At 40.3% G+C, this 27,020-nt stretch overlaps 1 protein-coding gene across 1 annotated transcript in view; it reads left to right on the forward strand.

Moving 5' to 3' along the window:
• The window catches only part of LOC131434558 (laminin subunit alpha), a 28,924-nt gene extending 2,384 nt beyond the window's left edge, over positions 1-26,540 (forward strand). The window contains exons 2-11 of the mRNA XM_058601377.1: positions 13,081-13,336; positions 13,559-13,705; positions 14,515-14,751; positions 14,832-15,002; positions 15,065-15,281; positions 15,348-15,557; positions 15,609-15,881; positions 15,955-16,092; positions 16,155-25,516; positions 25,589-26,540. Of these exons, the coding sequence (XP_058457360.1) occupies positions 13,103-13,336; positions 13,559-13,705; positions 14,515-14,751; positions 14,832-15,002; positions 15,065-15,281; positions 15,348-15,557; positions 15,609-15,881; positions 15,955-16,092; positions 16,155-25,516; positions 25,589-25,720 (11,121 nt within the window). The 5' untranslated portion in view covers positions 13,081-13,102 and the 3' untranslated portion in view covers positions 25,721-26,540. The remainder of the gene's footprint in view (positions 1-13,080; positions 13,337-13,558; positions 13,706-14,514; positions 14,752-14,831; positions 15,003-15,064; positions 15,282-15,347; positions 15,558-15,608; positions 15,882-15,954; positions 16,093-16,154; positions 25,517-25,588) is intronic.
• Positions 26,541-27,020: the final 480 nt, after the last annotated feature.

A 27,020-nucleotide genomic window follows, 5' to 3' on the forward strand; every position in this document is an offset into this window, starting at 1 on the left:
GAAATTGGTCTAAGAATCACATTATTTATAGTTTGTATGTTGGAATTTAAGTTTGTGAGTGCTAAGTATATTATGTTAGTTTGTTAGTGTACCTTGTATAATTAATTAATTAATGTATCATTTGTATGTGATTATCTGTTGGTAAAAAAGATGAGGAGGTTTTATGCCTACTTGAGAGAGAGACTCCAGTGGGCTTTTCCCTGCTTCAAATAAATAAATAAATGAATGTAATCGATGTGTTGCTTATACGTAAGTTGTTAATTGAGACGGATGCCAAGATCTTTAACGCAAGTCAATCTTCCAATAAAGGATCAATCCACCCAGAAAGTACTCGAAATAAAATGGCTATTTATTTCCTCGTGGACGTAATTGTCAAGTCCTTGTCGGGATTTAATATCATACGGTTCACTTTACACCACTCTATGTGAAGATTAATAATTGCCACTGGGAAAAGGCCGCTTTTTTAAAATTGTGGATTATGTAGTAGATCTTGACATCAATAGCAAATGATAGGCTACGATCTTCCGGAGGAAAAAAGCCGGGTGGGTAATGTCAGAGACATAATTGGATGTCGTGAATACGAAAATAACTGATATGTTTCTTAACACCGAATATCAATTAGTTGATCAATTGTATGAATTATGCAAGCATTCCCTTTTTCCACATTTTTCGCAAAAAACAAAGAAGGCTTCACTTGATCTCGATTACTGTGAATTTCACACAGCGAAAAGTGCAAAAATCTAACCAAACTGTTCTAGATTTGCACTAAACTGAGGATATTTCCTTTCGATTTGCTAACAACAAATCCTAATAGTTCTTTAGAAAAACCATTAGAACGGCTGATTTTGTGTAATGCTCTCCACCGTTGCTTTTTCATCCATGCAAATGACTGGCAGATGTGACGTAATCGCTCTTGTCAGAAGCGAAACTAGCTTTGCAAACGGTACAAAGACATCTGCTCGCAGTGGCGATAGAATCCAAACTGATCCAATTTTTGTTAGGAGCTTTCTTTTTACGTGATTTCGTTTGTAGCTTTTTCACTAATGGGCGGTCCTAACGGCTAGAAAAAAAGCCGCATACAGAATTTTAATGTCGATTATTACATTTCGGATTTGCATAATTTATTGAAAGAAACTATCAATATGCTGTAGGGATTCTAGCATTCAGAAGGGCAAAATTGAGGAACTCACTACGATATTCGTGACTTTTCGGAACATTTTTCTCGAACGATTTGTTGTACAGCAGCACTTGTTTGATATTTTGTTCTCTTCCTCAGAACGCGTTCTGATTGGCTGGTATTGACATGGGTCAAATGAGACAGGTTTTTCAATAGTGTACTATTGAAATACTTCAATGCTTTTGCTATACACGTTTGAGTTGAAAAATTTCGATTCGATATTGGTAGTTAGATTATATAAATCCTTTCACAGATTACTGAGCTATGAGCTTTAAAAATACGAGAAAGCAAACGCGCCTTATGGATTATCCCCTTTGATACTCGTTTATACCAAACACTTCAGAAAAGTTTGAATTTGAATTATTTGAGATTATGTCACACAACTGATAATTTTATCATAAAATTGTGATCATATTTCCGATGGCGTGTAGCAAAAATTATGCTGATTCGTTAGACACAACAAGGGATATTCACGATCAAAAACTTATTACTCTCTCAGAGGGTAAATTTTGAAAAGGCACCCCATAGTAAAGTAAGTCGTATTCACGACAAAACATCGTTGATGTGGTGTGTAATTCTCAGTTGGCGGTTCAATGTATAGGGCGCTGGTCTTACAAGCCAGTTGTCGTATGTTCGTGGCAAGATCTAGAAAAATTGTTAGTGTTAGTAGAATGGTAGCGCTAGTAATGCAATGGTACGCTATGAATCGACTGCGAAATTTGTGTTGAAACAGAAGGTCACATTCCACAAAAAGTGTGTAAAACTACATAGAATGAAAAATCTCTGGCCTCACACATAAAAGACGTGAATAGTTTCGGACCTTGTATATTTGTATATTTATTTTGATTTTCAAACAAAAACACAAAAAAAACATGGAAAAAATTATGAAATCTATTGGAATCGATAGAATGATCAATATAATTTAATGTTTCATGCAAATTTTGGCCACTGCTCCGTTTAAGATGGACCATGCGCTAGGTCCTATTTTGACACACTCTCTCCAACATATCGGCCGGTATTTCACAAATAAATGCTTCAATATTGGCTTCCAGTGCGTCAATCGTTGCTGGTTCTACAAGGATAATACATGAACCCTAACATGGCCCCACAAGAAATAATCCAAAAGTGTTAAATCTCATGGTCTAGGTGACCAATTGACGGGCCCAAAACGTGAGATAAACTGTTCACCGAAGGCGGTTCTCAATTTGGTCATTGTTTCGCGTGCTGTGTGGCATGTTGCGCAGTCTTGATGAAACCACGTGTTAGGCATGTTAAATTCTTCTATTTTTAGAAATAAAATTGTCACTCATCACACGGTAGCTCTTGTTCATAGTAATGTTCCGCCCATCGTCGCTTTTGAAAAATATGCTGCTGCTGATGCCACCGGCCCATAATTCACACCAAAAAGTGACTTTTTTGTGATGCAATGGTAGTTCTTGCAATGCTTCTGGCAGGTCTTCACTCCGGATGCGACAATTTTGTTTGTTTACGTATCCATTCAACCAGAAATGAGCTTCGTCGCTGAACACAATTTTTCAATAAAAAGTGGAACTTCCTTCAACTTTGCCAGTGCTCATTCACCAAATGTTAGACGTTGTAAGTCAATTCATGATTAAATTATATACCAAACTGAACAAGTTTGACAATGGTACAAGACACAATTCACGCGTGATCTGTAAAAAAACAGTGTTGCCAAAAAGATACCAGTAAAAAATACCCTTCACTTATTTGAAAAATACTTAAAATACGAATCGAAAGAATGGAATATAATACAAAACCGTAACATTCAAATTAACCAAATTTATTAACTTTTTTTAAAACGTGGAGAGTCACTTAAGTTTAGAGGTCTTAAAAATATCTGAAATAAAACTTCGTCGTTAAATCATATACAATAATTCCAGTCAGCTGTTTAAATTATGTTATTGTTGCATAAGTTCGAATGAAACCGCATTTGAATGATCAAAAGATATATAGCAAAATAACTGTTTCATTTAAGCGGTCTACCCTCATGTTACGGGTTGATCGATCATTATATTACTGAACATATTCAGCTTGTCACAGGTCAAAAAGAAGGTGAATAATATTAGAACAGTTCGGTTATAAGAGCAATCATTTTTTTACGTTTCACGGGAATATTTTGAACTTTCCTTCAAATAACTGGATCTTGTGAGTCAGTCGCTATGAAAGTTGTCATAATGAATCTTGAATTAATTGTTCATCAATATCTCGACATATAAATCAGAATGATAAGATCATCATTTTGGATGGTTTCAATATACCCGGTGTAAAATGGGTCCGTAGCTTTTCGTTTCTGGGATGATAAAAACGGGTAGAGAAAGGGTTTCATTCCCAAGCAACCAAAAGTTCTAAAATTACTGAACACATCCACATTCTTGCTATTTAAAAGTACACAGGTTTCGTGAAAACAATGTATTCTAGAAGCTGCTTAGAAGTTCATTCGAATTTCAATTGTTCGAATTTTCAATTGTGGATAATTAGTTAATAACGTACTTAATCCCCAAAGCAGTGAGATGATACCTTTTTTATAGATCCACATGCTTTCTGCATCAACAATCGAATTTCTCTCAAAATTTTATACTAGAAAGACTAACCATCAATTTGAATCAATATGCATATTTTTTAAATACATATGAGTGACATAAAAATTTCGTTTTTTTCAGTGGTTGTAGTTACAACCTATTTAGTTATAAAAATGTTTGGGGTTATCATTTTGAATTCGCAAATGATGCAGAATTTACAATGTAAGGATTAACATGTCACAGTCGAACAATAATGTTGCTAAAAAGGAACCGTGCTGAAAACAGATCGAGCCAAAATACTGTGCTGAAGAGTACTGTATTCAATCTTTCTATCACTCAGAAATGATTGTATCGGAAATTGTGTCTAATTTCGATTCCAAGCGTCATTTCATCGTGAAAAAATCGATAACTCCGTGATTAGTTGATAAGGTATCTAAATTTGGAATTTGGAATATTTAGGTACTCATCAATCTTCAAGGTCAATTGTGACAAATATTGTAAAGGAACTGCAATTTTCGTCATAACAGTTTTTATAGCTCTGAACGTATATACTTCCTGGAAGACCTTCCATAGTTTGGTCAAAATCGGCTCTGAGATTCACGCCTCTTTATTTTGCTCAGTTCGTTTTCCAAAGTTTGAGCGAGCTCTAAACCCATTTTTTATATTTATAAAAGAGTAAAAAGATAAAACTACATTTTGGGGCCTCCGATGAACAATGCTCCATATCTGGACAGCAATCTATTTTGAAGAATTCCTGTATTCGGGATGTTTTTTTGGCCTGCAACTTCTCCGAAGAAATGAATTCTCTATCAATATAGGATTACTGACAATTTTAATTATATTAAAAGAAAAGGACAATTCCAATCAAAAATTCTTTTGAAGGCATTTAGGTTCCAAAATCAACTTCTGAAGCGCAAACAAAAAACACGTTTTGGTGTAATTGAGACCACTGTGCACTGGAATAGGGGGAAAAGTCGCTTATCGAAATATATCGATATCTCCGTTAAATATTGACGGATTTTAACAATCTATGGCTTGTTGGATAGCTATTACTGTGTAGAATTGTACGTGTACCAAAACATATTTTGTTTACAAGGTATTGCAAAAAGCTGTAATTTTTTACATAATTTGATGACTCGGAATGTAATCATAAAATCTAAAAACGAAAACGTAAATACTTCTTGGAAGAGCTTTTATTTGCAATCAATTTGGTCAAATTCGGTCCAGCTATCTCTGAAGAACACACCTCACAATTCAGTACAGCGCATCTCCAATGAAATTCCGAGCAGTAACCAGATTTCGCCGTTTTTAGGTTGGATCTCATGCATTCATTACACCAGCTATTATTAGCATCTCAATTTATAAATTGAAATCAACATCGAATGCTGGACCCAATGGCATCCCATCAATGGTCCGGTAGAATGTCTCGGTTAGTCTTCATCTTTCGATATCAATATTGTTCAATATCTCTTTAAAATCCCAGATCCCAGACTCGAAGTTATAATTCTACATTTTCTCACGTATAACAATAATAATTAGGGACTGTACTCGAAAAATATTCAACAGACAAAAATGATCACCGAAAATTCCTTTTAAGTCGAATATTTTTGAAACTCACAGAGAACAAATAAACATATGTTAGCTATGGTTTTGCAAAGTGGGTTTATGTTATTACACCTTTTCTCCTAGGTTAAATTCCCGCACATTGGACTCAATACTACCCATTAAATTCTGTGCAACACTTGCTCCATATACTTTCACCATCCGTTCTTCGAATCGTTGTTCTTTTTTAAGATCTTTTATGTTTTCCAATGCTTGCCCTTCATAATTGATCAAAATATTTCTATTGGGCAAAGTTAACAACATTGTTGGATTCGAGTCCGCTCTCCGAGTCGTAGGAAGCTATCAGGAGGAATTCTCCCGCTCAATCACTTATTTTACAAATCATTTATAGATATATGCCAAGTAGGTAGTAATTACGATATAAAACAGTAACAAGTAACTATTTTTGTTGTTGAAAATGACTGACCCGATAATTAGTGGCTGGATGCCCTATTAGAATTTAGACTCCACGATTATAAGTTTTTGAAAATACAACGAAAGGAAGAGTGCTTCAATCGTTGGCTTAACCTGTACTTATAATTAAGAAGTTACGAAATATTCTTATTTCAAGATCACAGATTTCAAAGCGCATTTTCCAGTCAAATGAAAAACGATACCACGTTTGCAAGCGATACCTAACGCAACCATTTTATTAAAATAAATTTAATAACCATTTTAATTATTCTATTGATATACTAGGTGTGTCAGTTAATAATGCGGATTTTTTCAAGAGATGTCTCTTTAAAACAGTTTATCGCTGAAAGTGTTCCGTCATTTTTTTGCTGCAGCATAGCGTTCCTTGAAACCATTGTTGTTTTGTCATGTAGGTTTAGTGAAGGGAGCAATTGTAGAAAAACTGCGGAAAGTTTTGATTCATTACTTTGTTTTGAAAATTGTTGAATTCTTGTTGAAGCTTACGGGGAACATGCTCCATTCGTCGCAACTTGTTAATGTTGGCTTAATCGATTTGAAAGTGGGGATTTCAATGTAAAAGATAAATCACGCACAGTTTGACTTTGGGATGCCGAATTGCAAGTATTGTTGAACGAAAACAAACCCACACTCAACACCGGAGAGGTATAAATGTTAGTCACCAAGCCATTTCTGATAGTCCTTTCGTCAATGGAAAGATTCAGAAGGTGGGAAAATGCGCTTATCATGAATTGGATGATAACAACTGGAGAATTCAGTTCCAAATCAACAGTCGATGTGATCGGATGCGTATTTACGTTTCTCTTAACATTTGTCCAGTCGAGCGTTTTAATCCATTCTCAAGGTCATTTTGCTCTCTCTGTGTGCTAGCGAGTGTTAGTATCAATAGGCACAGTTGGCCAGTGCCGGGTGCTATTGTGATATCACTGTATATTGTGTTCTGGTGAAAAGTGCCGTTATACGTTGAACATCATAGACAATTGTGTTTTTTTTCCTCGTGGAGGATTTTTACACACCATCTGCGGTGATACACCGATCTGCAAAAGCGAGAACTTGGTGGACGATAAGCCGGATTTTAAGATAAGTACTGTCTTCTCATTATTTATTATTTATTCTCCCGCCTTTCTAGTATCGGTTCCTCATCATTATATCCTCACAACTATCCGTGAGGACATGAGCAACTCTGAACCTGATCCTCACCCTCCCGATGATCAGATGGAGACTTCTGCTGACAGCAGTAAGATTCGCATTGAGCTATCCGGATGGGCTTGCACTCCCGGTCGGACCTTATGCTGTATATTTCCGGACCAAATCAAACGACAAAAAATTGAATTCTTTGAAAATATCTCGTGACCTGTCCTCGCGATATTCTACTATAAAAAGAATAGATAAAGTACGACCAGACAAGCTCAGGGTCTTACTAACCAGCTCTCAGCAGGCAAACGAGATTGTTCGAAATGAGCACTTTACGCGGGACTACCGCGTGTACGTACCAGCTCGTGAAGTCGAAATAGACGGCGTGGTAACCGATTCGACTCTGACTTGTGAGGACATGCTTAAGTACGGAGCAGGTTGTTTTAAAGACCCCTTACTTAAGAATGTCAAGATACTGGATTGCAAACGCTTGCATTCAGTATCGATCGCCGGGGATGGAACAAAATCTTATCCCCAATCAGATTCTTATCGAGTTACCTTTGCTGGCTCGGCTTTACCCAACTACGTCCTCTTGGACCGGGTTCGTCTGCCCGTTCGTCTCTTTGTACCGCGAGTAATGAACTGTACCAACTGTAAACAATTGGGGCATACAGCTTCTCATTGCTGCAATAAGCCCCGGTGCGCCAACTGTGGGGGAGGACATGCGGATGGCTCTTGCGGTAAGGATACTGAAAAGTGCCTCTATTGTAAGGAGGGTCCGCATGACCTCTCGGCATGTCCCGCGTATAGACTTCGCGGTGACAGAATGAAGCGTTCTCTGAAAGAACATTCTAAACGCTCTTTCGCCGATATGCTGAAGAGTGCCACTCCCCCCAAACAAATAACGAACCCATATGCCTGCTTGTCAAATGACGAGAGTGATTATGACGACCCTTTGGAAGGTACATCTTCGGCTGTCCCTCAAAGCTATAGAAAGAGAAGAAATATATCCTCCCACAAGCTTCCTAGTAAGGGTTCGAAGATATCCTCAGAAGGGCCTCTAAAAGTTACAGCTAGAGGAAGTGGTGCTAAAGCAAAACCGAAGCAAAATGCTCCTGGTCTAGGAAATCTAAATTCTACGAAAGAATTCCCACCACTTCCTGGGACATCAAACCCCCCAAGCGTCCCCGAAAATCTATCTGAGAACCAACTCAGTGCTGGACTTATCAAGTTCTCAGATATTGTGGACTGGATCTTCAAAAATTTCAACATATCTGACCCTCTTAAAAGCATTTTAATTGCATTCATGCCTACAGTGAAAACATATTTGAAGCAGAAGACTGCAAATTGGCCCCTTCTTTCAGCGATCGTATCCTTCGATGGCTAAGTCACCCTTTGAGGTTAAGGATTCAATCACTGTTTTACAGTGGAATTGTAGAAGTATCACCCCGAAAATAGATCCTTTCAAAATTCTAGTGAATAATCTGAAATGTGACGCATTTGCATTGTGCGAAACTTGGCTAACTTCTGATGTACCCCTAAACTTCCACGATTTTAACATTATTCGTCTGGATCGAGATGATCCCTATGGAGGAGTACTTTTGGGGATCAAAAAGTGCTATTCTTTCTATCGAATTAACCTCCCATCGATACCAGGCATTGAAGTTGTCGCATGTCAAATAACAGTAAAAGGCAAAGACCTTTGCATTGCTTCCATCTACATTCCCCCAAGAGCCTCGGTTGGGCATCGGCGGCTCAGTGATATCGTAGAGCTCCTTCCTGCACCGACGTTGGTTTTAGGAGACTTTAACTCACACGGTACGGGATGGGGCTGTCTTCACGATGATAACAGATCAACTATGATCCATGATATTTGCGACAACTTCAATATGACACTCTTGAATACGGGAGAAATGACACGGATTCCTGCACCACCAGCAAGACCAAGTGCGCTGGATTTATCCCTTTGCTCGACATCGCTACGGTTGGATTGCACGTGGGAGGTAATTCCTGATCCCCACGGTAGCGATCATCTACCTATCGTAATCTCAATCACCTGCGGATTAAGACCATCGGAGACAATCAATGTTTTGTATGACCTCACACGAAATATTGATTGGAAAGACTACGCAAATTCGATATCTGAGAAACTCAAAACAACACAAGAACTTCCTCCGGAGGAAGAGTACACGTTTATGGCTGGCTTGATTCTCGATACTGCGATTCAAGCTCAGACGAAACGTGTACCTGGCGCGAAAACTAACATCCGTCCTCCCAATCCGTGGTGGGACAAAGAGTGCTCATCACTGAACGCTGATAGAGCCTCCGCGTTCAAACAGTTTAGAGCCAATGGAACACCTGATAATTATCGTAATTACGCAACGTTAGACACGCAAATGAAGAACTTAATTAAAGCAAAAAAACGCGGTTACTGGCGCCGGTTTGTTGACGGATTAACAAAAGAAACATCGATGAGCACTCTTTGGAACACAGCCCGACGAATGCGCAACAAAAACACCACAAACGAAAGCGAGGAATATTCTAACCGCTGGATATTCGATTTCGCTAAAAAAGTATGCCCAGACTCTGCTCCGGACCAGAGGATCTCCCGCGCCGCGACGTCAAATGCAAACGAAATACCGTTTTCGATGGTAGAGTTCTCACTTGCGCTTTTATCGTGTAACAATAAATCTCCGGGGTTAGACAAAATCAAATTCAACTTGTTGAAAAATTTACCTGACTCTGCCAAAAGGCGCTTATTGAATTTATTCAATAGGCTTCTTGAGGATAATATTGTCCCACATGACTGGAGACAAGTAAGAGTTATTGCCATTCAAAAACCAGGGAAACCAGCCTCCGATCACAATTCGTATCGGCCGATTGCTATGCTTTCCTGTATCCGGAAACTGTTCGAAAAAATGATTCTGTTTCGTCTAGACAATTGGGTCGAGACTAATGGCTTACTTTCAGATACATAATTTGGTTTCCGCAGAGGAAAAGGAACGAACGATTGTCTTGCGTTGCTCTCAACAGAAATTCAAATGGCATTTGCTCGTAAGGAACAAATGGCATCAGTTTTCCTAGACATCAAGGGGGCTTTTGACTCAGTTTCCATAAATATCCTATCTGAGAAGTTGCATCAGCATGGTCTTTCACCAATTTTGAATAACTTTTTGTACAATCTATTGTCCGAGAAATACATGTATTTCGCGCATGGTGATTTGTCGACAATACGATTCAGCTACATGGGTCTTCCTCAGGGCTCATGCTTAAGCCCCCTTTTATACAATTTTTACGTAAACGACATCGATAAATGTATCAATACATCTTGCACGCTAAGACAACTTGCCGACGACAGCGTTGTGTCTATTATAGGACCCAAAGCTGGCGATCTGCAAGGGCCGTTACAAGATACTCTTGCCAACTTATCCATATGGGCTCTTCAAATGGGTATCGAGTTCTCTACGGAGAAAACTGAGTTGGTTGTATTTTCAAGGAAGCGAGAACCAGCACAACTACAGCTTCAACTAGGGGGTGAAAACATAGCTCAGGTCTTCACATTCAAATATCTCGGGGTCTGGTTCGACTCCAAAGGCACCTGGGGATGTCACATTAGGTATCTGAAACAAAAATGCCAGCAGAGAATCAATTTTCTTCGCACAATAACCGGAACTTGGTGGGGGCCCACCCAGGAGACTTGATCAGGCTTTACCAAACAACAATATTGTCCGTAATGGAATATGGATGCTTCAGCTTCCGATCCGCTGCGAACACCCATTTCATTAAACTGGAAAGAATTCAGTATCGTTGTTTGCGTATTGCCTTAGGTTGCATGCAATCGACTCATACGATGAGTCTCGAAGTGCTCGCGGGCGTCTTACCGTTGAAAAATCGATTCTGGGATCTCTCATACCGATTGCTTATCCGATGCGATATCTTGAATCCGATGGTGATTGAAAACTTCGAAAGGTTAGTTGAGCTTAATTCTCAAACCCGTTTTATGTCCTTGTATTTTGATTACATGGCTCAGAATATTAATCCTTCTTCGTTTGTTTGTTAGAAGGTGATATTTATGAAAGACCAATCTGCTTCAATGAATTTTTCAGTATTTCTCGTCAGAAAACTCTCGAAAGTTGGCAAACTTCATGGACGAATGACGAACTGGGACGATGGCTACACGCCATTATCCCTAAGGTATCGACGAAACCTTGGTTCAAGGGGATGAATGTGAGTCGCGATTTCATTCGTGTTATGTCGCGGCTCATGTCAAATCATTATACATTCAACGCACATCTCCGGCGTATTGGGCTCGTGGAGAGCAATCTCTGCACCTGTGGCGACGGTTACCAGGACATCGAGCATGTCGTGTGGTCGTGCATAGAGTATCGTGACGCCAGGTCAAAGCTACTGGAATCCCTTAGGGCCCGAGGTAGACCGCCTGAGGTTCCGGTTCGGGATGTGTTGGCGAGTCGGGATAGTTCATACATGCTTCTCATATACCAATTCCTTAAACACATTCGTATACAAGTGTAATCTATTATATCTTGCAGAGAAAGTTCCTCCCATTCCTCGACGATATTTTAACTATGGCTAAGAACAATCTCCAACTACAGGTTCGACACTAACATCCGCCCGATTCTATCGACCCCTCGTCCTGTCCACCATCTTCATTGGAACTAACTAGATCTTTTTGTTGTCACTAACTTTTCTGTTCTCCCTTTCCCCGTCTCTTCACCATCTCGTTGTCAACTAATTAGATCTCTGTCGTTTTCTAGGCATTTCGTTCCCATATCCCCTTTTTACCCCGTTTTTCTACAATATTTACTAGTCTATGTCTCTTTTATTCTCTTCCGTAACATAACAATCAACCCCAATGGAAGACCGCTCCAATCGATGACCAGCATGCGGGCCACCCGCCGGGTCTTCGTAGCCTGAGGGTGTTTTCCGCGGACCCATACGGACCAAAGGATGCGGCCAGCATAAATATTTACCAACGTCATCTGGAAGACACACGCTATATTCAGTTCATCAACCACTGCGGATTGCCAGCTGTAGGCTGGATTCTCGAGAATAGACAATTTCAACACCAATATTACAGTTTTATGTTAGTCGTTAACTAAAATTAGAAAAAACCGGCATCTTAGAGCTTAAGCAGTGTGCCTAAAAAAAAAAATTATATTATATTGTTGAATAAAAAAAAAAACAACTGGAGAATTGAAAAAAGATGCTTTCTAGGCATAAAACGAATAGTTTTAGGCACCGGATAGTGACGAGCGATGAAAAATGAATTTATTTTGAGAATTCCAATTGTAGAAAATCTTGGGTCAACCATCCACCCTGGCCAACCATCGACATCAACTGCGATTACTAATCGCTTCGGAATGAAAACGATGTTGTGCATTTGGTGGAATTAAAGAGGTGTCTTGTACTACGAGATCTTCAAACTAGGAAAAACTGTAAATGCTAATCGCAAATGATAGAATTCAATCATTTCCACATTTTCCACAAGATATGGAAAAGTAACTTTGTAGTACCACAACATCTCTACAATCACTGCGAAAGCGGTCAAAACCATATTTTTTTAACTTAAATGAATACTCCTGCCTCACACATCATACCCCTTGGACTTGATCCCATCCGACTATCATTTGTTTTCATCGAAGTCTCACGCATTTGCTGAGCACTAGTTATGAAGAAGTGGAAATATTGCTTCAGGATTGAATCGTCTCAAAAGATGAACAGTTCATTCGACGTGGTATATGTAAGTTTGTGGAAAGATGGAAAAAATTCATGGCAAATGAAGGAAACTACTTTGAATAAACGCCATTCTTGAACCTATTACTAAGAATAAACATGTATTTTCATTCAAAAAATCCCGCTTTATTAACTCAGCGTCTAAGTTCACGGTTGGTGTGTGATGTGTGATGGTTGCACGAAAACTACTTGGAGTTACTCCGAAAAGTTTTCTGTTGTGAATCGATAGACGCTTATGTTTATTGAATATTGCATTCGTACGATTCATTGATTAAAAATATTCGGTCATTTTAGCACGGTTATAGTACGTTTAAACCCAAGAAGCTGTTTCTTTTTTTTAGTATGGAATATCGAATTTTGATGATTGATGTTAATTTCATGCAACTTGTGATCATTCATTATTGTGCTTAATAAAAACGAAGTGTTTTTCTTTTGCAACAGATCCACCCCTTCACGCGATAACATGATGGGTGGTAGCGGAATTCAACTTTCCGCGATCGTCCTGTTGCTATCGGTTACGATAGTAACGGTGCGATCAGAACTTACGCCACCTTACTTTAATCTTGCTGAGGGACGTAAGATTACCGCATCGGCCACTTGTGGCGTGGACACCGACGGTGCGGAGCTGTACTGCAAGTTGGTTGGTGCAAACACAGAAAATGATCATCAAAATCAATACTCCGTCATCCAAGGACAGGTAAGATTATTTGTTTATACTGTAGATTGTTTGCCATTAGTAAATATTCGGACTTGAAAACTGAGATCTGTGGATGAATTTTAACGCACTACTATCATCAGCTCATGTTGTTCTTATGCTGAACCGGAAATGAGAACGACAATTCATCCATGGAGCTAAGGTTTTGATAACGTTATCGCCGTTCGTTTAATCTCTTTTCTATGGTCTTCCGAAACAACATAGGTTTGCGATGTATGTGATCCGAACATTGCTGACAAGAGCCATCCGGCCGAGTACGCCATCGATGGAACGGAGAACTGGTGGCAGAGTCCCCCACTTTCCAGGGGCATGAAATACAACGAGGTCAATCTGACAATTGATTTTGGACAGGTCAGTAGTTTCTTTTTGGCATTGAAAAGCTCATTTCTCTCGTCGGGGAAATTAGAATGCGTCTGCCATATCCACTATCTATCGAGCACATGGAACTACAGATCAAGGCACGAAAATAAAATAAATGACCTAATCGCTGGTGAAGTCAGAATTGGTTAGCTAATAACCACACCACATTTAAGATTCCGCCTCAATGTGTGTATTCAAGCAGAGCGATTATTTACACAAAGTGATCTTCTGTTTAGCAGGGGTAAAATTGAATGCTTCCACATAGGTATGAATAGAGAATGACGAATTATAACTTTTTCTTGGTGACCGACAGTAGAAGTAAGTTGACATCGATTTTCAAAGGGGACGTTTTGAAACTACTGATAAGCATTTCAATGGTTTTGTTAAGTGTTAAATTTTAATTTCCATGCTCTGAATCATATCATACGTTATTTTATTTTCACTCGATTGCATTTATTTCCTATCAGCAGGCGATCGAAGAATTGCACCGAAAAATAAAATGAAATTATTTTTATCAGAATTTTTTTGTTGTAATTATGTTTTGTAACTTGACATAAGTTCGTAGAATTGTCATACTCTGATAAGCGAATTCAGCTTAATTTTATGCATTTATGCAGTGCTAAACTGGAACTCCATGTACTGCTGCATCATCAGTATTAACGGGTTCTGTTTCAATGCTTCAAGTATGCATTGATAAAACGTTGCAATTAAACTGCAACCCACGCTTGTTGTAGCTCGAAATCAGTCACTGCGCTAAATATGCAGATCTGGTATATTACTATATTACTTTTCATTCGCAGGAATTTCACGTGGCCTATCTGTTCATCCGGATGGGAAATTCTCCTCGGCCTGGTCTATGGACGCTGGAGAAATCAATCGATTATGGCAAAACTTGGTTGCCATGGCAGCACTTTTCCGACTCCCCGGCGGATTGCGAGACCTATTTCGGTGCTAAAAGTTTACGGCCCATCATCAACGATGATGATGTGATTTGTACTACCGAGTACTCGAAAATCGTACCACTCGAAAGTGGTGAGGTGAGTAAAGAGTAATGCGCCCGATGTGCCGCAACCGATAGTTCGTAGTGCTTAGTAGATGAGGTTGATGTTAATTGCAGATCCCGGTTATGTTGCTGAACAATCGTCCATCGGCTAACAATTATTTCAATTCGACCACACTGCAAGAGTGGACTCGTGCAACGAATGTTAGAATTAGACTACTGCGTACGAAAAATTTGCTAGGTCATTTGATGTCTGTGGCCCGGCAGGATCCTACGGTCACGAGAAGAGTAAGTTGCTCGTAATGAGACTCATCAATGCAATAGAAGAACTAATATTTTTCCATCGGCAGTACTTCTACTCGATCAAGGATATTTCCATAGGAGGACGCTGTATGTGTAACGGTCACGCCAACACATGTAACGTATTGGATCCTCGTTCACCAACGAGAATCCTGGCCTGTCAGTGTCAACACAATACATGCGGTATTCATTGCGCAGACTGTTGCCCTGGATTTGAGCAGAAGAAATGGCGGCAGAATACGAATGCTAGACCCTTCCAGTGCGAACGTATGTTGATCGATATATTTTTCTGTGGATCCTTTTTAAACTAATCGGTAATTTAAATTAATATAGCTTGCAATTGTCATGGACATTCCAGTGAGTGTACCTACTCGGAAGAAATCGACGAAAAGCATCTTTCGCTTGACATTCATGGTAATTACGAGGGTGGTGGAGTGTGTCAAAACTGTCAGGATAATACGGAGGGTATAAACTGTAATAAATGTAAGAACACATTCTATCGGCCATATGGAAAACATTGGAATGAGACAGACGTGTGCCAACGTAAGTTCATTAGACTTTAGAAGAGTTCGGATAACGATATTAAATTTTCAGCTTGCAACTGTGATCATTTCTACTCGACTGGAAATTGCGAGGAAGAAACGGGCCGCTGCGAGTGCCGGGTCGAATTTAATCCACCGAATTGTGATTCGTGCTCATATGGTCATTTCGGTTATCCAAACTGTCGACCGTGTGAGTGTAACTTGAACGGAACGATCGGTTACCATTGCGAAGCAGTAAATGGTGAATGTCCTTGCAAACCGAATTTTGGAGGCGCTCATTGTAGACAGTGCGCGGAAGGATACTACGATTTTCCGGAGTGTGAACGTGAGTAACATCTACTTGATTTAAGTTACTAGACTGAGTTATTAAATGGGTTGTTTTCTAATATCAATTTCAGCTTGTGGTTGTAATGAAGTCGGTTCTGTGAGTCACATTTGTAATTATGAATCTGGACAGTGTCAGTGTAAACCCAACTTCGCAGGACAGCTTTGTGAAAAATGCAAAGATGGATTCTTCAACTACCCATCTTGCTCGTGTAAGTGATCAATGATATAGAACATCGATAATGCAGACGTCTGATATTCTCTGTCTTTGCAGACTGTAACTGCGATGTCCGCGGCACGTTGGATGAAGTGTGTGACAAAGGAAACGGAAAATGTTTATGCCGTGAAGGTTATGGAGGTCCTCGTTGTGATCAGTGTATTGCTGGTTACTACAATTATCCAGAGTGTATTCCGTGTAACTGTTCTGGAGCAGGAAGTGTGTCTACCGTGTGTGACATCACTGGAAAGTGTGCATGTTTACCAAATTTTTCCGGCCGGCAGTGTACCATGTGCCAACCTGGATATTATCAATACCCAGAGTGTTTAGCATGTAATTGCAATGCTCACGGATCGATAGGACTCTCCTGTAACAACGAGGGTCAGTGTCAGTGTACTTACAACTTCGATGGAAAAACTTGCGATCAATGCAAGGAAGGATTTTACAACTTCCCTTCCTGTGAGGAATGTAATTGTGATCCTGCTGGGGTGATTGCTAAATTTGCTGGGTGTGGATCCGTACCGGCGGGAGAACTGTGTCAGTGTAAAGAGCGGGTACAGGGAAGAATTTGTGACAAGTGTCGACCTCTTTACTGGAACCTGAATGCTAGTAACCCGCATGGCTGCGAAGACTGCGAATGTTTCATTGACGGAACCATTGGTGCTTTGGATACGTGCGACACGAAAAGTGGTCAGTGTGCTTGCAAACCCTCTGTTACCGGTCGTCAGTGTTCCGAGTGTAAAGATGGCACATTCGATCTATTTGGAGCTAGTTTGTTTGGTTGTAAAGATTGTGGTTGTGATATTGGTGGAGCAGCAGATGATGTGTGTAATAAGGAAACTGGTCAGTGCAAATGTCACCCTAGGATTGCTGGCAGAACTTGCACATATCCCCTAACCACACATTACTTCCCGACTTTATACCAGTTCCAGTTCGAGTATGAAGATGGTTACACTCCATCGGGGGCACAAGTTCGATACCAGTTTCATGATGACGTTTTCCCAGATTTTAGTAAACGTGGCTATGCAGTTTTTTCGAATCTCCAGAACGAGGTCATCAACGAAGTTAGCGTTTTGAAATCTTCTGTCTATCGTCTCGTTATACGCTACAAAAACCCAACCCATGAAAATATCATAGCACAAATTCTAATTACACCTGATAATCCAACCGAATTGGAGCAGAAAGCTAAGGTACTATTCAAACCAAATGGCCATCCCGAGTTTGTTACAGTGTCTGGAGCTAAAGGCGAAATTCCATCACCTGTCGTTCTTGATCCCGGTCGGTACACTATCAGCATCAAAACCGATAAGAACGTTCTTCTGGACTATTTTGTGTTGCTCCCAGCAGCATATTATGAAGCGCCCCTTTTGACAAATAAAATTGAAAATCCCTGTGAGATTACCGATCTTGGATTGTGTCGTCACTTCAAGTATCCAAACATCGTAGAATTCAAACCACAACTTGAAGCCTATGTGGCTGAAGATGACGAATCGTTCAAACCAGGCGAGTTCTTTAAGGATTACGAGCACTTGGATGTGATTCATGAGGAGAGTCTTCCGCTGCTGACCGTAGATCAGAATGAACTGAATTACGTACTGGATGTTCCTCGGCCGGGTAGATACGTTCTGGTGGTAGATTATGTCACAAACCGTCACAGTCAAGATATCTCCGTTCTTCAAATCAATCAAATCGGAAACATCGAACAAGACGGTACCGTGACGGCATATCCTTGTATTTATACTACTGTCTGTCGTCAGCCGGTCATTGATAAGGAGTCACGCGAAAAGGTATTTTATATCGACCCGAACGACCGAAAACCGATTACAGTCTCCAGTCAAGAACCATCGGGATCGGTGGCAATCAAATCAATCACTGCTATCCCTTACGATGAATGGTCGATCGACTATATCAGTCCAAGTCCGGTATGTGTGATGGAGAATGGTAAGTGTGTTTTAACGACATACCGAACCGCTCCCGATTCGAAGAAGGTTGATTTCGAGACCGATAACGAGGAACGCATTGCCGAAACCAATCCAAGTGATTTGTTTGACAACTCTACTAAACTGATTTATTTGGACAAGGATGAGCCGGCACTGAACATAAAGACCAAGGTTCCGCATCCCGATCGATATGTAATCATTGTAAAGTTCTATCAACCAAATCATCCCACATTCAATATCCAGTATCACATAGAAGCAGATCGGCAAAACTACGATGGCAAACTGCCACTTAGACATTGTCCAGCCAATTCCGGTTGTCGTGAAATTTTGAAACAGGACAACGGCTATATTTGGTTCGATTTGGAGGATACGTTCGACTTCACTCTGTTGAACGGTGCCACGAAGGGAGTTTGGCTAGACTATATTCTTTTGGTTCCCGCTGATCAATTCTACGAAGATTTACTCCATGAGGAAACTTTTGATCAGACAAAAGAGTTTATTCAAAAATGTGGTCAGGATCACTTCCACATTCAGCTGAACGCTAGTGAATTTTGTAAACAGGCCGTATTTTCGTTGACGGCAGATTATAACAGTGGGGCCTTACCGTGTAATTGCGACTATTACGGTTCGACTAGTTTTGAGTGTGAACAGTTTGGTGGCCAGTGTCAGTGTAAACCGTATATCATAGGAAGGCAGTGCGAGGCATGCAAGACGGGTTACTTTGGATTCCCGGATTGTAAGCCATGTGATTGTCCGTCGACGGCGCTGTGCCAGAAAGATACCGGTGAGTGTATCTGTCCGGATAGGGTAACAGGCGAAAAATGTGACCAGTGCATGCCATATACCTATGGATACGATCAGATTATTGGTTGCTATGAGTGTAACTGTAACCCGTTGGGCGTGGCTAATAACAATCTTCAGTGCGATTTGGAGAGTGGAGTCTGTGACTGTAAGTCTAATGTAGTCGGCAGAACGTGCGACCGATGTCAGTATGGATTCTTCAACTTCCCGTATTGTGAACCCTGCAAGTGCGATATTCGTGGAACGACGTTCGAGATCTGTGATCAAACCGATGAGACTTGTTACTGCAAGAAAAACGTACATGGTCGCGAATGCAGCCAATGCGTTGATGGAACTTATAACTTACAAGCTTCGAACCCTGAAGGATGTACTAAATGTTTCTGTTTCGGACATACGTCAGTTTGTGAAACTGCCTTCCTTAGACCTTTCAACGTCAGTATGATGAAGGATGTTACACTCAATACAATTAAGCTGTCAGGTGGAAATCCAATTATTTCTCCTTGGGTTGTGGATGGCGATATCATGGTGAATGAAACGTCGGCTGAAGTAGCATTAAGTGACGTTGACAATGAGGAACTTCTATCCGGATTGGCATATTTCGGAATGCTAGACTATCTGCTAGATTTGAATAGTCACATCACTGCTTATGGAGGCTACCTAACCTACAAGATCTATTATACGAATGGTTTATTCGGAAGTTCATTGATTGGACCTGATGTAATTCTGGAGGGAAAGAATATGGTTATAACACATCAGAGTATTGAGCAGCCGGCATCGAACACTGTATTTAATGGACGAGTTCAGATGGTAGAAACAAGTTTCCAAACTGCTTCCGGTGGTTCCGTATCGCGTGAACAATTTATGATGATTTTGCGTGACCTTAAGGCAATCTATGTCAGGGCTTCTTATTGGGAAAACGGTTTGACAACAATCATCTCGGATGTTAGCCTTGCCATGGCACATGATGATGCGGGACACTATGATATGTACGAGGAGTTGGCAGTCGAAAGATGTTCTTGTCCACCGGGATATACAGGATTATCGTGTGAGGACTGTGCTCCTGGATATTATCGAGATCCAAATGGCCCATACGGAGGCTATTGCATACCTTGTCAGTGCAATGGACATGCAGATACTTGTGATTGTAATACTGGAGTATGTAATGAATGCCAGCACTATACCACCGGTAACCATTGCGATCAGTGTATTGAAGGATACTATGGTAATGCAACTCGAGGTTCTCCTAACGATTGCATGATTTGCGCTTGTCCACTACCGATCGATTCGAATAACTTTGCAACCGCTTGTGATGTGTCGGAAGACGGATATGAGATTCACTGTGAATGTAAACCAGGATATACTGGAGAAAAATGTCAAAGTTGTGCTCCAGGATTTTTCGGCCAACCTGAAATTGAGAACGAAATCTGCAAACCTTGTGATTGTTCTGGAAACATCAACCCGGAAGAACCAGGTTCCTGCGACTCTGTCTCGGGTGAATGTTTGCTTTGTTTGAACAATACCTATGGTCGAGCGTGTAACTTATGTGCTCCTGGATTTTATGGGGATGCCGTTCAACTTAAAGATTGCCAGAGCTGTATTTGTGATACTGTTGGCACTGAACATTGCGACAATTTCATCGGAACGTGCAACTGCTATCCGAATGTGATTGGAGAAAAGTGCGATCGTTGCGAGGAAGATCATTATGGTTTCGAATCTGGTCGAGGTTGTAATCTGTGTGATTGCGGGATTGCTTCAAACAGTACTCAATGTGATGATCATACCGGAAAATGTGCCTGTAAACCAGGTGTGACTGGACGACAATGTGATCGCTGCGAACCAGGATATTGGAACTATTCGGAAGACGGTTGTGTTCCCTGCTCATGCAATACTGATTATTCCAGAGGGCTTGGCTGTAATGCTCAAACCGGGCAGTGTGAGTGTCTTTCTGGAGTAGTGGGAGAAAAGTGCGATTCGTGCCCATATAGGTGGGTATTGATTCCAGACACTGGTTGTCAGGAATGCGATGGTTGTCATCATGCATTATTGGATGTGACGGATGAGCTCAAGAATTCGATCGATCCCGTACTGGATGACATCAAAACGGTGGCCGATGACTACTACACGTCTCAGAAATTGAAGTACTACGATGACTTGGTGGATGAAATTGAACCAGCTGTTCGGAAATTAGACCCTCATGGTGTTAATCTTAATCCCTCCAGGCAACAAATCGAATCGTTGGAAACAGATGTTAAAAATCTTGATCGACGCATTCAGTACGCCGATCAAAATACAAACGATTTGTCCACTAAAAGCGAACAACTTTTGAAGGGTTCATCTGATATAATAGACTCATGTAGATTTGCCAATATTAACACAAGGAACACGATCGCTGAAGTTGAAAAACTTGCTGAAAATTTAGGAAAATCAGAGAGCAACAAACTCGATCAAGCACACGCTGAAGCTGTCAACTATCTGGATTTAATCAAACAATACTCTGCCACCCCTGGAAGTTTAAATGTGCAACTCGAGAATGCTACTGAATTGTTGGCTAAAGTAGATGAATTTGCCCGGCCGGTACAAGATCAACAGGACAGACTAAACAAACTGTTGTACAACATTGGAGAGTTTGATGTAAAACTAGAGGATTTGTATAACTGGAGTTTGAAAATCGAAGAAGAGAGTAGAATTACTGCTAGACTTAACAACAAAAACAAAGGAGCTCTTGATTCTAAATTCGAAACGGTTTCGGCTCAATCGAAGGAAGCTCTTGATAACATTGAAAATGCAAAGAAATTAATCGAGGACTCATCTAAGCTTAGCTTGGACATATTTACAACTCATACAGAATTGGATAATGCAAACTCCGAATTGAAACAGCTAAACGCCAAGGTTGACAAGGATTTGCCGGAGCATGAGAAACAGTACCAGGATCTAGCGAACACCATTCAGAATGCAGTCGAATACGCAGCGAATCTGAAAGAAGATTCACAGCGCCTTGCAGCGGACTATACAAATGTTACAGCTAATTCGGAAAATGCGTTGAAAGCTGCTACCGCTTACTCCAAAATTGCAGCGGCCGTACATGAAGCCAATGAAAACGCTAAGTTAATACAACTGTTGGCGAAGAATGCAACTGATATGACAGCGGGAATTGAACAGCGAGCCGGAGAGTCGGATGGAGATTCTAGAGAGCTGTTGAGTGATGCTGTTCAATCATTACAGGCACTGCAAACAAACCTTGAACCTCATATTAACAAATCAGTGTCAACCGTTGATTATATTAAAAAGAGTAATCAAGATAGTGACGATGTACTATATTCTATTAATCAATCATTGGACGGAATTCCGGAAGAATCCCATACGAACAGCTGGGAAAATGCAAGAGATCAAGCTATTGATGCACAGAAAGACTCCCAAGATGCTCAGAAGATTTTGGATCCCATAATTACAGAACTTCCAAAGAGTCTTTATCTAGCTGAACAATTACCGAAGGAGATCGATCGAACCAACAAAAGTATTCAGCTGGCGGCTAGTCAAATCGAACAGTACAAAAGCATGATTCCAAAGGTTGAAATGCTAGTTGATGAGGTGGAAGGCAAGCAGAACAAAATAGATTCGATTGTGAGTGACATTGGTGACCGCTTGGAGTCGTTGAAGAAACAAATAGCCAGTGCCCGAGCATTGGCCAACAGCATCAAGTTTGGCATGACGTTCCATCCGAATACAACCCTTGAACTCAAGCCTCCGGAGGTGCTTTCACAGTTGGCCTCGAATTCTACCGTTTCAGCGTATTTCAAAACTAACAAACCGGAAGGATTCCTATTTTATCTGGGCAATGAGGTGAAACCAGATGCAAAGAAAACTTCGCGCGACGATTATATGGCGTTGGAAATCGAAAATGGTTATCCGGTCCTATCGATAGATTTGGGCAACGATCCGGAGAAGGTTATTAATCCGAAATACGTGGCTGATGATAAGTGGTATCAGGCGATAATCGATAGAAGTGGAAACAATGTTAAGCTGACCATACGAGAAGAGCTGGAGAATGGAACTGAAATGATTCATCCTAAGGAACAAGTGCTTCCGGGAGCTTATAATGTGTTTAATGTGGATCAAAATAGCAAAGTCTTTGTGGGAGGCTATCCACCGGAATATAATATACCAATTGATGTGAAATCGGGTGAATTTGAAGGACAAATACAGGATTTGCAGATTGGAGGGGAGCACGTTGGCTTGTGGAACTTTGTTGATGCTCAAAACGTTCATGGAGGCATCGAACGAGACAAGTTATTGGACGAAGGCAAACCGACGACTGGATTCCGATTCGGCGGCAATGGATATGTAATGGTAGATGCCAAATCGTACTCGTTTAAACATCGTTCGCATATACAGTTCCGCTTCAAGGCACCTCAGGACACACAGGATGGATTATTGTTTTACGCGGGTCGAAACCGGCACTTTATTTCAGTTGAGATGAAACAAGGAGCCATTGTATTCCAGTTCAAACTGGGCCAGCATGCCGAGGCAGTCACCATTGGTTCGAGTGGAATGTTTAACGATGACAACTGGCATACTGTATCCGCAGAGCGTGAGGGAGCCGTGGGTAAACTGACTGTTGATGGCAATGTTGTCTATCAGGAAACTGCGAATATTCACATTTTTGGCAACGTCGAACCGTTGAAGATATCGGAATCTATGTTCTTTGGAGGTTATCCGGGTAAAATCAATCACTCGGAAGTGACAACCAAAGGATTCGATGGATGTATTGATGATGTGTATATCCTGGGAACAAAGGTTGATCTAAGCATCAACCAGAAATCTTTGGATGTACGTCCAGGATGTCCAATGAAGTTCTCATCACTGTTGTCATTCCCGCCACATCAGTTCGGATACGTTAGTCAGCCGGGAGTTGTGTCATCTAATGGCCTCCAGGTGAATATCAAGTTTAGAACAGTTCAAAATTATGGAATATTGTTCTATACGGCAAATAACGATCAAAGTGGAACATTTGGATTGACGATTGAGAACGGGGTGCTGGTTCTACGAAGTTCCAAGGTAGAACTCAATACGGGAGATCTTCGTTACAGTGACGGTGAATGGCATGCTATTACTGCTACTCATGAAAATGATCGTCTAACTCTAGTTGTGGATGATAATGATTCATTTGTATCGGACGAAGTACCGCCACCTTTATATATTGGTGATGCTGAAATTTATTTCGGAGGATTACCAAAGAACTTTATCACACCAAAAGGATCGATCGTCACTCCTGCCTATTTCTGGGGATGTATACGTGATGTGACTGTTAACGGGCAAATTGTCAATTTTGCAAATTTGAAAGATAAAAAATCAGCGATCTTAGATCATTGTTCGAAAGACATATTCGCGATTAGTCCTCACGAAGTACCTTTGTACTACCCGGACGGTGGTAATGAGCCAGTGCTCTTTAGCGGATCGCGATTCGGAACAGATGATGCCAAACCCGATGGCGATAAGTACAATGAGATCGATGCTGAGGAAGAAGAACCTCCAAAACATTTACCGGGCAGCAAAGATGTTGAGAAGGTTACCGATGCTAGTTCAACAATCACATCTACAGAGCCCACGACAACTACTACCACAACTACAACAACCAAACGTCCTCGGCCGCCACCAGAGAAACCAGAACCGACTTGCAAGCTACCAGTTGTGCCAGATCAAGATGTTGATTTTGATGCTGGTTATCGTTTCGGAACTGGACCTTTTAGCCATATTGAATTTAACGAAATTCCACAGAAAACCAAGAAACAATACGAGTTTTCACTTAGTTTCAAGACGGAATCCAGCGAAGGAGTTCTATTCTATGCTGCTGACTCCCGTCATACCGACTTCATTGCGTTATACCTGCGAGAGGGAAAAGTTTTCCATTCGTTTAATTGCGGATCTGGTTCGGCAAACATTAGTTCAGAGAGACGTTACGATGACAATGAATGGCACACGGTGCAGTTCTCCCGGTATCACAACAAGGGAAAGCTTGTCGTCGACAGTGAAGATGAAGTACATGGCGAATCAGCCGGAAACACTAGAACCATGCAAGTTCAAGCTCCTTTCTTCGTTGGTGGTGTTTCTGGAGGAGAACATTACGAGGATGTAGCTCTGAATCTCAAGATAGACAAAAATATATTGGAGCGCGATCAGTTTGTTGGTTGCATAAATGACATCCAAGCATTTAACCGACCGTTAGGAGCACCATCCAATATCACTCAAACTATTCCTTGCTCATCCCAAATCGAAAGTGGTATGTTCTTCGGCAAGGGAGGCGGTTTTGTTAAGCTTCGTGAGAAGTTTAAGGTTGGCACAGAGCTGACCGTTAGCATGGATATTAAGCCACGATCATCAACGGGTTTACTGATGTCGGTACACGGGAAACGTGCCTTCTTCGTGTTGGAACTTATAAACGGTAACATAAGTTTGACCGTGAACAACGGCGATGAACCATTTACTGCGATGTACGTACCAGATTCTAGCGAAAATCTGTGTGACGGTCAATGGCGTACAATAACGGCAATCAAATCGTTCTACGTCATTACCATTAAGGTCAACGATGTCAGTTCGAATCCGGCTATCGGAGATGCTCGCTCTGGCTCGACGGATACGACGCGACCGCTGTTCCTTGGAGGACATCCTCATCTGCAGAGGGTTAGTAATTAGTTGATATTTTCGTCTATGATTTGACTCATGGAATGATTTGTTTTATTTGATTTATTTCAGATTCGAGGCTTAACAGCTCGCGAGCCTTTCCAAGGTTGCATTCGTAATGTAGTAATACGCAATCAACAAGAACACATAACACCAAAGATGACCATCGGGAATGTTCAGACCGGTGTTTGTCCTATTATTTAATTATGTTTCTCAGCGAATTAAAAGAGAACGATTTCGTATTGGGTTACCGGACTTTTGGCGATCGATTAAAGGCACTAATGAACTTTGGAAAACTAGATCGGATTGAATTTGTAATCTTTTAGCTGTCTTTCTTACCTAATGAGTGCATCGTTGGTTTCAGAACAATGTTTTTTTCATTTTTCTATTCATTAAACAGAACGTTTTGTGTTTTATATAACTAGATGCTTACAAATCATTCGTTTGTTACTATAAAAGAAAAACTTAAGCGATATTCGTTCGATGTCAAACAAAAAAAAACGAATTAAAAGCTTGAACGAATTAGTCTTGTAACCATCACTGTTGATAGTTTTCATCAAATCTGATCAATGTAATCAACGTAAGGAATTCTTTGAATCAATACTCTTATATTACTAACCATCTTTGAATGAAAATTTGTAAGCTATTTGAGCTTAGCTAAACTCTCTCCTTCTACTGATAAAAGCTATTCATATACCAATCGAAACATTTGTTTATCGAAGCCTCTGCATTTATTTTCTTCTTGTTTCAATTATCCTATGTCTAACCTATGGGGAACTGGCATTATTCCGGGAAAGCAAAAAGTAATAAAAGTAAAGAAGATATGTTTTTTTTCTAGTTTCAGATGAAAGCACATTCTTGCATAAAAATTGGGTTGAAGTTCCAAAGTAAATAAATTGACGTAAAAGGTAAATTTGCAAAAAAGTAGACTTTAAAACCAACAGATAAAACGGAAAGCCATGTTCCCTAATATATTTTATGATTTTCAAACATTTAAATACATATAGTAACTATCATGAGTTTACATTTGTAATGTTCTTTTATTCCGAAAATCCACATTTAGTTTAGTGCAAAGTGCAGTATTCTTAAATTCATTTTTTCAATAATCCAGCATATTAGGAAATGTTTTCAAAAGAACTAATCGATTTTTAAAACAGAAAAGTAAAACAACTAACGTTTAACTTAAATTAGAACGACTCAACCTACTTTCAACTTTTTGGGATGTAATTGGAGCTGAATAAACAATACTACAATGCTACTCTGCCCATACTTGCATATCAGTCCCATATCGATTTTCGCCAATATTGAGTTAGCTTGAAGAATGCAATCTATCTTCAATATATTTTCAGAAATTGCAATAAAAGTTGAGGATTTGTTCAGTAAAATGTGAAAAAAATATCAACTCATATCTGTCCCATATGCAAAGTACCCGCATATCAGTCCCATTCAGTGCAAATTTTAATAATTTCATTGGTTGCAATATTGGAATAGCAAAGGTGTATTA

This window comes from Malaya genurostris, chromosome 3, assembly GCF_030247185.1.
Source record: "Malaya genurostris strain Urasoe2022 chromosome 3, Malgen_1.1, whole genome shotgun sequence".
Classification (NCBI taxonomy): Eukaryota; Metazoa; Arthropoda; class Insecta; order Diptera; family Culicidae; genus Malaya; species Malaya genurostris.